Source organism: Leuresthes tenuis, unplaced genomic scaffold (genome assembly GCF_036924035.1).
Source record: "Leuresthes tenuis unplaced genomic scaffold, fLeuTen1.0.hap1 SCAF_22, whole genome shotgun sequence".
NCBI classification, from domain to species: Eukaryota; Metazoa; Chordata; class Actinopteri; order Atheriniformes; family Atherinopsidae; genus Leuresthes; species Leuresthes tenuis.
In genome coordinates, this window is record NW_027325376.1 from 8,459,751 (window position 1) to 8,472,770 (window position 13,020).

The window sequence follows — 13,020 nt, forward strand, 5'->3', positions numbered from 1 at the left end:
CACCTGTCATCAGCCCCCATATTGTCAGATTGCAATGGTTTAGCAATTTGCTATTCAATTAATGTTTTTGTAAGCCCATAATAAGACTTACAGTAAAGTGTAAGCACTTGCCACGTCAGACTGGTCTGTACATCCCACACAACAAAGTTGTTGTTAGGAACAAACAACATGTAGAGAACGCTATTCATAGAGCCTAGAAGCGACTGGCGGTAAATCGAATTAGTCATTTGGAGTAAAACCACTAATTGTTATGTGAACAAGAAAACGGAACGAACATTTGCTAAGGACATCTGCTGTAAAGCAAGTTAGTGGATCTAACTAATCAGAAATATGAAGCAGGTGCAACCTTTATGTGCACTGCTTCCATTTTGGACCATTTCATGTACATCGTCTGTTTATGAACGCAAAGTTAAGAAATAAAAAAGTAAGTCTTACCGAGTCTGTTGTCCAACGCTCCGAAGTCCAGAGAGTACTTGACAACGTGGTAATTGTTCCAAACATACAGCAGATTGTCCCTGGGATTATAATCCACGGCAGCAATGTACTGATAAGAGTTGGGGAAAGGGATGTCCAGAAACCCATCTTTACTTAGCTCTGTGTTGTAGATGTAATCTATCTTGTTTCCTGTTGCTTCATTGTCATCATCCTCGTACACCGACTTCACCACGTAAAGGATCCCACAGATCATGAAGGCGTTGGATGCTGAGCGCTTGTCGTAAGCCGTGTCCCAGGTCCCCTCGACACGCAGCGTGTAAGGATTGAGCTGGCTGATGACAATCCGTCCGTTGTTTTGCTCAGTGGCATAAATCACCCAAAGTCCGTTTTCATCTACAGCCAAGTCAATGTCGGATTTTCCTCCCCAGCGATATGGGGATGTGTCATGGTAGTTGGCATTAGCTATAATAGCCTCGCCACTCTTGATACGAGTTCGCAGGTCAAACTTGACAATGTTGCGCGTGCGCTCCTTGTTGAAGAAGAGCGCGCCATCGTACACCACAAAGCCTGTTCCGTCCACACGATGTGGGAGCTTGTAGGTTGTTGTTGGCCTTCCAGCAATGAAGTCTTCTTTGGAAGAGTATTCAGTCAAGGTGTCTGTGCGGTAGGGGGTCCAAGGCATGTAGTAGATCTTATCAGAAGCCTGGAGAGGGTCCTTGCACCAGGCTCCAGACTGGTGGTCTGATTCAAAGAGGTGCTCGCTCTGGTACACCCTGCGCAGAAGCCCTGGACACAGGAATACTGAGGAGCCAAAAATGGGGAAAGACAATTACAGAGTTACATTGGCAGGTACTTAAATTTGTCATTAAAGACACGCTAATAATAGAACTCAAAAATTTCAATCCACAAATCATTTTTCACTATTAAGGATGGGATGCCAACTCTTGACTTCTTCATCACTGTTGAGATAATCAGGCTCAAATTAGGAGCAGAGACGATAAGTATAAAAAGCATTTAGCAACAGACTTTATTAGATAAATCCAACAACAATCGGATTATCTTCTTCAAAGCATGTAAATTGTAATTTAACAGTACAAAAAACAAGCAAAACACTCTGTGGCTTATGTTTGCAGCAAGCTGAAACAATAATCTACAGTGTTACTGAACTAACTGACTTAATGGTTTTAGGGGGACTAAACGTAGTATAGAGACACTTTAGGAACCACATGCACGACCACTATCTTGCCCACGTGCACATATACACACACATTAACGTTTTTCCTTCTCATTAAGGCCTCTGCTGAGACATGAATAAAAACTGTGGCAGGAATATAAAAAAATGAATAAAAGTTTCATCAAAACATTGCAGTGGGAGTTCTAAATGAATAGCCTTAAACACACAGACCCCACATTTTGATAAATGGCTGTGTCGCAATTATTGGCCAAGACAGCCCCTTTAGGAAAATGAATCCAAATCAAAAGAAAAAATACATCTATGTAACGACTGCCTTTCCATCATTTCATCTACATGACATTTTTAATCTGTGGTATGATTTACAGCACCACACACAATAAACTAATTACATGTGAACTGGTTTGTCAAATCTGATAAAGCTCAGCAAAGGCAATACAGCTTGAGCAGGTCAATAGTAGGCACCATTTGCAGAAGTCAATTTCAGTTTCAGCCATTGATTATTGAGGAGTAAGGCAATTATAATTTTCTCTCCTTCTAAAAAGATGAGATCTGAATTCAGAATTACATTGATCGTAAAAGTAATAGTGGAAGGTTTAAAGAAAATACTAAAAAACTAAAGACGATCCATCATCACAAAAGAAAATTCTGGTTAGATGAAAAATTGCACATAATGTTAATATGAATGAAGCAATGAAGAACTGAGGTATATTTCCGTTCTGTCTTTTCACTGTAATGAGGCAGTAGCCTGACAGAATGTTGACAGGTTCCAGTCGCAGATCTTTTGAGAGTCGGAAGCTGCTCCGACGGAGAGAAGGAAAAAGAGACGGCAAAAACAGAGGCTTCTTTTGACTGTAATCTCCCCAGATTAAACATGTTGTTTTCATGCAGGTGAAAATGTGTTGAAATGCGTACTGGTGTCTCAGAGCCTCCACGCACATCTCAGGGTTTGCACTGTTAAATGCTATGAGAGCGGTTCCTCTGATAGAAAAACACAAGGTGTGCGAGCGTACAAGGTCAGAGTAGCTATGCTTTGTACTGACAGCACTCTGGGCTCTATGGAGTCTGTGAAAATGTGCTTTTTAAGGATCTGAGCACAGAGATGGAGGAGTGAATGAAAGATATGAGAGAAGTTATCCAATCATGGCTTTCATGGGGAATCTCACAAACCATTACTATAGCAGCACAATCATTCAGATCAAATCTCCTCTTTCATCTCATTGCCACTGCTTTCAGTGATTTGTCATTAATTAGTGAGTACCAAGAAATGTAAAATGTATTGCAAAGCCACTGACCACTCTTGAATTTTGTGTTGCGATTCCATTTTCATCATTAACTTTAATCTAGCTTCTTATTTAATGTCTGACAACAAACTTTAAACATAAAGCTCAAATACATGAGAACACTGAAAGCAGAAAGTTTATGGGGCACAAGTGAAAAGTTAGCGTATGTATTCTAGCATCATACAATGCTGATAGTGTAAGAATGCAACAGCAATGATCTATCTCCAGTATTGACTTGTGAGTCCCTGAAGGTTGTAGCCATCATCATGTTAGAGCTATTTGAAAAATGCTGACAGCTTATTGGACAAGCTATTGATCAATCTGTATAGCTTTCTGCTTTAATATTATGCAGCTGATAAAGCACAACTGAAATAATTTTCAGTTATTGCTGGAAATAAAAACACCCCAGTGTTATGGGATATCAGCACAGAGCAGGATTCTAATGTTTTTTTACCCTTATGCATTATCGTATATACTACTATATGTACACTGTCAAAAGCTGTGTCTCAAATGCTGGTAATGAACAAGAAATGAAGGGGAGTCCACTGAATTATTCAGTGTTTTGCATGCTGCTGCATGTACAAGAGAAATAATAATTATTTAAAATAAAAAAAGGTTTTAGACTGTTTGAACCATTTAATTTTCCCCATGAATTACATGTTGAACCACGCCAATGAACCATACAATGAACATGGACCTAAAACATGCCAGAGACGTGCCGCAGCAACCCATCACCAGAAAATGCAAAAAGCACAGATGCAAATGAAAATGGAGGTGAAAGAGGAGGAGTTGTTGGCTTTTAGTTACCTTTTTGTTCCACTTCTATTTTTAGGCATGAGGGGGAGAGAAAGAAAGAAAAAAAAATAGAGAACAGATTAATGATGTGAGAACCGTCTTTATTTCACAGTCACACAAAGGAACAAGAGGAGCGTGGGGTTAGTGGAAGAGACACATTAAACATTTTAATCATAAGCTTCAGGAAAAGAAAACATACTGCATCACTAGTGAGTCTGCTGCAAAAGAGACAGGTTAATCAAGTCATAAACTATTTCAAATTCTTTCTTTTCTTTTCCAGCGTGGTCACCGTGGGATAGGAATGTATAAGGTGGTACAATACATTTTATACCGCCATAGAAACATACAGATGTACAACAGCTTGCAGGTGTGCTTCTGACGTGAAAGTGCAACAAGGAGAACAGAAGTTCTCCATGAAGAAACTCACCCAAGAGTTGACCTCAATTCCAGGTTACGCTGAGTGGTGGGTATAATTTCAAAATAACCAGCGTAACTATTGACAGAATATAATGGATAATGTCCTTGATAAATTCAAACTGAGATTGATATTTCAATCTGTATCAATTGATTTTCCTGAACTGGAGTTGAAATATAAAAATATTCTCACATATTTAGCATTTATACATCCAACATTTACACAGCAATATTAACATTGGTCATACCACTGACAAATTTAGGCCTGGTACCCACTAGTGGCTTTTCCATGTATCAAATTTTTCATGCATATCCTTTCAATTAATTAAATTTAACAGGAAAGTGCTAGTTAGTGACAACTACTCTGTAAGACTCATTCATTATGTAACCTATGCATCCACTTTCCGATGACAGCACTCAGCTCGAAACCTATTAACAAAAACAGGCCTCCGATATGTCTTTTCTTTTTTTCTTTAAAATTCAACTACAATTCCAAAATTCTTTAAAAATTCCTATATCAAATCTATTGTCTTTGTCCTGCTTCTTTTCAGGGGAAACATCTGTTCAGTTGCTCAACACTCCAATAAGCTACGCAATTAGTACCCAACTTTGTACAACTCATGTGAGACTGAATCTAAACAACAAAAGCTGCTTACCATACAATGCAAAGCAATGGGCTACAAAAAGCTAAAATACCTAAGAACTGCAGAATGATGAAGGCAATTCACTGTAAGAAATGCCTTTCAAATGGATATAGACATAGATTGATGAGGGAAGTTTTAATGTAAACTAACTGTGAATCCTGCTTTGATTCTACTGCCCAACAAATACACTGACCGCCTGCTGAAAAACTACAGAGGCTATTAAATCCCAATTCTCTATATATCACCTCCTCTTTAGACAAGGCTCTTAGGTCAGTCATGGCATTTTGTCATTCTCCCCCATTTGAGGTTGGGGTTAGCATCCACCCAGCGTGCCTGCTCCTGTCCCTCTCCCTCCAGTAATCCGCCTTCTAATAAGAGAGGATTAACCTCTGTTACCAGGGCTTACAAGAGTCCTCTCCTTCAAATAAAGAGTGCAACAGAGTGCAGTGTGGAGGTCAGTGGGTAGGGGCAGGCAGGGTAAAGTTTGAAAGATGAGAAAGTTATTAGAGGAGCACAATATTAATGCAAGGCAGTGAGCCAGTGAGAAAAAGAGAGAATGAGGCAGAGTTGTGACAGGCAAGCGAAAAGAGGGAAAAATAAGGGGGAGAGGCTTTCAACAAGTTGTCTGTTTGTCAGATCATAAACTTGTATGCTGGTACAGCGCGGCACCTCATTAACGGTAAACGCTCGAGCTGTTGCTGAAACCCAATAAGTCCATACCAAGCATGAGCAACAGTTGCTCAGGGCTACATATGAATCACCATTACTGGCAACTCAGATTTACCAACAACACAGAGCTGCATGTGGACTCCATGCATCAAATCAAAGTAAACAGCATAGCGCGCCTGATCGAAGCCTCCTCACCTCCCATGAGCTGCGGCCACATAACAGGGACCACAGGGAGGCCAGCGTTTCTGATTGAGCGATTGCTAACAGTGGTGAGGGGAGAGCAGGGTAATGATCTATAAAAAAAGGCATTAGTGGTGGGGATGTGAGAAGTGGTATACGACGCAATCACCGGGGGAGATGGTGTGAGAAGGGAGTAAAGGATGTGGATGAAATCCCTGACAAGGAAATACACCACTCCCTGGGCTATAGTCCAGCATGTGGCTCTTTCGCCTGACCGGAAGATGCCGGGGGATGCAACAAGGTCACCCGTCAGTACACTCAAAGTAATTTGTTCGTGTCGTGTCTACTCATGCTTCACCACTGGCTGAAATATACCTGTGACTCTGCTGCGAATACAAGAGGAGCGGCGGGAAAAGCAGGGACAGAGAATTGATTCATTTGAAAAGCTTCTTTACTACACCCCACCACCTTCATTGCGACCTTAATACGATTTTGGTCATGGCTGTCACTGAGTCACTAAAAAGTACCTAGCTCTCTCATTTCTTCCTTCTTTTTCTCCCTTCTCCTCATGCTTCCCTGTGCCCCCTTTTGGACGGTTAAGAAACTTCTAGAAAAATATGAACATAATCGCCTATACAAAATAAGAGCCATTTCAGAGCTGTTCTTGCGTCAGTGGAAGGGTTTCATCTTCTTCCATCACACAAAGTAGGCCCTTGAGAATCACATTCATAAACTTTATTCAATAAACCTCCTCCTTTGTATGTACACTTGCACTTAAGGCTAACTGATTAAAACCTTCTGCTGATATTTCAGGACATCATTTCATAAATCAAATGCTGGTGCCTTCCTTCGACAGAACAGAGGTTTTCACAATGATAAAAAATATTAACTACTAACTTAAGTTGATTTAATAGGGTATAGACACTATAAATACAGTACATATAGAGAAGAAACAGTTGTGTAATGATAATAAATGATTATCAGATCATTAACTAATACACATCATTCAGTAAAATCTACGGTACTTTAAAACACCAAACAGTATTATATCATTTTGTGAATAAAATTTTGCGAGCATCGAGCGGTTAGTGAAAACATAAACAAAATCTGGCCAGTGAGACGTTTAAGGCAGAAAAGGAGAAGAAATTTCTTCATTATAAAATCATTATCTTACAAGTAATGCCACCAAATTGTAAGATTAATCACTGAAACTGCAATCTGACGTAATAAAAAGTTTTGACTCTGCTTTTGCGATGGGGACACCAGTCGGACAACACAACTGTTAGCTGCATCTTGCCAGAGGAAATGAGATGACCAGCTTCAATCAGCTTTTCTCAGCTGCCAATGCCAACTCGAGAGTGGAAAGGCAGCTTTGCCAAAATTCTGTTTGAGATTTGCCAGTCACTTTGCTTTAACATATCAGTGCCTCTCATTCACTTCCCAAACCTAAGAATCTGTGCAACAATAGCAAAGCGTTGCCCACGCTAATCAAGGACCATCATTTGGCCCTAAATAGAAAGCTCATAATAAGAATCTTTTTTGAGCCAGTATACATTTGCAGCATTTAAAGACACAGCTGCTGAGGTAATTGTTTTATCAGGACAATTTCAGCTGAATACATTCTTGGCCAAATCCTGGCATCAAGTCTGGGCAAAACAATTACTCACTGAACTGTGTGCATGAGGCTAGTAGCACCTTGGCTTCTGTTTGGTACACCCTGCCAAACACTGGAAAAAGCATCATAGCTGCCTCTGCAGATCACTTAACTGATCTGCTGTCATAGGAAATTCAATTGCCTGACCAGGCAACATACATGTGCGGCATAAAAATAAGATTCTCAATAAGATTCCTTGATTTGATCGCCACAGCATAACTTACACTGCATGCTTACTGTCGTCTTTTTCCTTCTGAAGACGCATGCCTAGCAGCTAACAGGAGAGACCTTTAGCCACTGTGAGCGCCGAGCCTGTCATGTGAGCGGCAGCTGTATGGATTTTCATTTGAATAATTAATGCTTCCCAATTTCACACTAATGGTTGAGAGGTATCAGAATGGTATCATTAGCAACTAATAGAGATTCATGGCAAAATGGCAGCAATATTTTTTGCCATCCTCCCATACACATACAGTTTTTTCCCTCTCGCTGTCTCAACGAAGGAGTTGCAGAGTGAAACCCCCTTAACTCCATCCCATCAACTTTTTAATTAATGACACAGATTACAGGGCTTGGAATAGCATGTGCCTAAGGATGGGGGAGGATTTGACGGGCTACCATCTCTCTTTCTCTGAATTCCCTCTTCGCTCCCTCTATCTTTTTTATTTTTTTTTGCCCCATCATTTCCCTCAGTCTGCACTCACGAGTCTCCCCTACCATCATTACAGGTTCCATTTCTCAACATCCCTCTTTTTCTTTCAACCACTTGTCTGCTCTCTTTGTGCTCCCCTATGCTACTTATTCAATCTCATCCCTATAGTGTCTCTTTTCTGTCTGCATCACTTTCTTGCTCCCCCCTGCATGGAAGCAGCTATGCTATCTTATAACCTTGACAATGTGGGATGCTGTCTGCGTGCACGCTTATTCTTCTGTCTGTGGGTTTGTATGTGCGTTCCCTCTCTTTGAGGGACAGGTGCAAGGACTTGGCGCTCACCCAGCCTGCTATCCTCTTGGGATGGACCAAACTAGAGAGGGAAGGCAAGTGGAATCCAGGAAAAACACAATTAAATACATTTTAGTGGAACATGGCAGCAACTGGAGCAGAAATAACCTAACAGCACCTCCTAAAATATGGCTTGATTTTCATGATTATGGAAAAGAACAGAGAGAGGGAAAGAAATATGGGAGAGGGGCAGTAAGAACTAGTGTTCCATATGGTGTATGGCTGGATAATGGAACACCACTGACCAAAAAACACATAAGATAAAGGGAAAGAAAATACAGGAAAATCATAAAGAGGAGCTCTGCTTAGTAGGGTGATCATTAAAAGGAGTGAACCCCTGAGGAGACCGATCCCTAATTAGCGCTGTATCCTCAAAACTTGGCGCCCCAACAAGTCTTTCAGACATTAATGCCCGGGTGCGTTTGTGTGTGTGGCTGGTGGAGGAATTACTAAGATAAAAGCTGTGCATGTGTTATATTAATCGTAAAATTTATGGAGATTTCTATAGCTTGTACAACATTTGTTCATTATTTTTGTCTATCCAAGAAAAAGCAGGGAGGATCCTGGATGTATACTAGCGAATAATAGACCCACTGTAAGAAAACCAGAGGCTGACAGATTACAGCAACTTATTTAGCTATTAGTGTGGGAAAACAGTTTCCACGTGTCCAGATTCACCCATTTATCCCAGCATTTATCCACTTTGGTAGTCACAGTATTTCTTCTCAACTTGGGACATATTTTTTTTTCCACTTCCCCTCTATGAGGACTGTTAATCCCACCTGTAATGAATATCATTTCTATTCTATGCTACTGCACTTTTATCATCCTCTTTGTACAGACATTACTAAAGTGTAGCTATAAGGTTAGCTATTTATTTCATTATACTGTTATAAAATGTGGTTAGAACCTTTTTTAAATTTAATGATAAAAATGATAGGGGATTGCAACAACATAGATGACATATCTAAAAAGAAAAAAAAGTTAGGTATATAGAATAATTGATGCGAATTTCAACTGCAAAGATAGGAATTAGATTGAAAGGCTGATCCCTGAATGAAGGAAATGTGTCATAAACCTGTCAATGGACTGATTCTACATTTAAAAATCGGTTGAGAAAGGTTTTGATGCAGACCCTATGTACAGTCGATGCGCGATTTCCACGACAGCTTCTGAATACATGTCAGACTAGGTCTGCACAATTACAACACTGACGCACACTGGCAGTACAATATGTGAATGTGAAAGGCAAACCATTCAAAATGCTTATCAGCCAACATGCCTGCTCAGAACTAAGCCCATGGTCGATGCTTGCAAGGCAAAGTGAAACACATCAGATGACCAGTGTTAACATGGTTTGGAATGCACCATCAAAGTTAACGTCTTTGGAGATATTGGACATATGAGACGGGAGACAAGTACAGTGGTAGCTGAATGGATCTGAATACTTTACCCTGTATCTGAGAGTGATAGTTTTACTGACATGATGCATACATGAGAAATGTGGTTAAAAACACAATCTTAACAACTGGGGGCAATTATCTAATTCATTTCTTCACTTATCACAAATAACTAAAAATAATATTTATGCTAAAGAAAAGTTAAGAACTGTATCAGAACGCTTTGAATTTAATCAAATCTTGTTCAATAAAACTGAGTTGTTCTGCTTGAAAATACATCATCTGTGAATTCATATCATACTTCAAGTAATTAGATATGTATCCAGCAGTCCTATAAGGGAGAAATGCACACCTCTACAACACTGTGCTTCCACTTTCTAAATCCAGCAGTCAGCCAAGATGTTCATGCTAACAACAACAACTATGATGATGATTGATTGATGAGGTCAAACTGAGCAACATTTTCCTCATTAACATAAACACAGACAGCTAAGTTCTAATCAAGTGTCCCAGTAAACTATGACAGTGTGACAATGTCACTACAACTGAAGCATTTATAGGAAATTAAGCTACTTTTAATTGGCAGGACATGACTTGAAAGGGAAAACCCAAATAGCAAGAAGTTTATCCAAAAAGTTCTTAAATAAAAGATCACTGACGCAAATTCAGGTCACAGCACCACCTTGTATCTGGTGTGTGAGAGATGAGACACACTCATAAAAGCGTGCCGTGTGGGCTGGAGAGTGGTCAGCTGTCACTGGGATATGAGTTGGCATTAGAGTCCCCCTTCACACATGAGGAGAAGTGTAGCAGGTCACTCAGGTGGGAAGAGGAGAAAAAAGGTATCTGAACAAGCAGGCTAATGCTCACTGGCATTTCAGCGCAGAGTGAAGAGGGTGTGGTTTGGTGATGTGTCTGCTGTCACAGAGCTGACTCCCACGCTTGATCCAATGAACACTTACTGGAAGGCTCAAGAGCAAAAAGCACTGAACTTCCAAACAATCTGCTCAGTAGATTTACTGATAACATCAAACGGGGTGATCTACTCTTCAAGAGGCTTAGAAGTTGCTGCAAGATTATCCAAGCCTGAGAGATCTGACTGAGTGTTTGTAAGGTAGAATGCTGGTGATGCCTGATTATTGAGCATGAGTAACTACTTAAAGATTTGTCTTTGAACGATTTTTTTATGAATTATAAAAACAAATGGGGAAAAAAAAACGCCAGCTCTATCATGCACTTGTGAATGTGTCTGTTTAAGGCCCACTGGTACCACCAAAGGGCCCATCGTGTGTTTTGACATTTGTGGGGATCAAAAGCTGAAAAAGTACAGTATTTGTGGTGTCCAACAGTTTTGTGGGGACAAGTTTCAAGGCAAACATCGGCCAGCTTGCATTACTAGTTTAATCCACGACTGCTGCTGCTGTCAGAGCTGGAGTTATGCAAACTGTAACAGATTTCTGATTCAAACACAATCCGGCAGACTGACTGATTGACTGAGGTTACAGTCCTATGGTTTAATCATGTCAAGCCAACCACAGTGTTACTGTGAGCCAAAAAGCAGGGGCTCTCATATCAAAGGAGAGATCATGTTAGTTGATGGATGGTCTTGTCGTTCTCATCAATGACTGTGCTATAATAAGCTGGTCACATTAACTTTAGCAATGAACATGAAGAAAATAAAGATGGAAGGCCGTGAATCAGGCCGTCGCCTCATTTACATTGCTGGGGAAAATAACTAAGAATTTGTCATAGCTTGCTTTAAGAAGTTTCTAAAGTTTACTCCAACCTAAACGACAGACAATTGCAAAATTTTGATGATTGTTTTATAGACTGCAGGAGGATTCTTGCTACTTTGCATTTGTACAATATTAAAAGGTTACTGTATTATTGTCATAAAAACATTTTAACTTTTTATTGTCACAAATAACATTTCAAATTATCTATTTTTATTTGACTGTTATAGTCTCTAGGAAGAGTAAAGTAGACCTCCAAAGAAAATCTCCCCTCCGGTTAGGCCGATGTTGTATGACATTACAACACTGAGCCAACCTGCTGAAACACAATGTTCAACTAACAGCCATGAATTCCCACACTGGTCACACAGGTGGTGCTTGCTTTAGGTGTGACCGCTCCACAACGGACCCTGTAATCACCCCACATTACACCTAAGCTGTATTATGAGTGATAGCCATGTGTAGAGCATCAATTTCATGGATTCACCTGCCAGCAAGTAAGAATAGAGACGAGCAGCAGGTGCTGAGTAAAAGTTGCCAAAACAATCTACTTTAAAATGAATTCAAAACCAGACAGATGAGTTGGGGGAAAAAATGAAAACATGACAAAATACCAGAGGACTTTCTATGAAGCAGGAGATCCAGATCACATTTTTCTGTGCAAATCTGAGAATTGATTACATGTTTACATGATGGCTTAGCATTGAAAGTGGGAGCAATATCTGACAGGGCTGAGCTGGATCCCACTGTGTGAGACAGGATTTTACATTGTCCTTATTAGCTACAAACAGTGGGGGGAACTAGTGGCTTATGTATTGCTGCAGACTGCCAGCAGGTTTTCTTCCTTTGTTCTTCCACTCTCTTCTTGTCTCTGCCTTTCTGTCTCCCACTTCCCCTCCACCTCATCTGCTGTATACATTCAAGTGTCAGTTCTGCGAAGAGGATGGAACAAAAGCAGCTCCTTGAAAGAGCAAGTAATTATACACCACCTCATCTTTTTGACCACTCGCTCGGTCCAAATCAGTTCATTTGCCATGGAAACTACGCAGTGAGGTACAACTAATTATGGAAAGAAGATGCTCTGTGTTAGGGAGAGGGACAAGAAAGGTAACCACAACCTCTCAACAACTGAGAATAAGAAAGAAAAAAAAAACCTCCTGCAACAGAGGCAGAGCATGGCGATGCAGGTTTGAAAGCGCTGTCTTGTGTGACAGGTCGGAGAGCTTGAGGGGCCACCAAGGGGATCTAAGTGCTTCATTACTGCTGGGAAAGAACAGTGGACGTGTAGGAGGGAGACACGGTTGCGTTGACCTCTTATCAGCTCGACCTTTGGGAGGAGCTGTTAAAGTGAAAGTTACACTGAGAGAAAGATGGAACAAGTGAGGGAGAGAGGTTTTAATAAGCCACTATGAGAATAGACATGCATCTTTCCACTGAACCGTGGAAAGTCAAGGTGAGAGGGTGGGGCAGAGACAGATGTCAGACACTGGAGCACAGTCATGTTTATGAGTCATCATAAAGGGTCAGCACATCACTTCTGCCGGAAGGTAGCCGCACTAATTTGTAAAGTGCATGGGGGAACATGAACAAACTGGCGCTAGTGCAAAGCAGAAAGAAT

The 13,020-nt window shown here is 40.6% G+C and overlaps 1 protein-coding gene across 2 annotated transcripts in view; it reads right to left on the reverse strand.

Annotated features, from left to right (window-relative positions):
• Positions 1–13,020, reverse strand: part of LOC140281739 (adhesion G protein-coupled receptor L3-like) — a 210,075-nt gene that overhangs the window by 83,816 nt on the left and 113,239 nt on the right. For both annotated transcript variants that reach the window (XM_072376228.1, XM_072376227.1), the window contains exon 6: positions 436–1,236. In XM_072376228.1, coding sequence (XP_072232329.1) covers positions 436–1,236 — 801 coding nt within the window. The remainder of the gene's footprint in view (positions 1–435; positions 1,237–13,020) is intronic.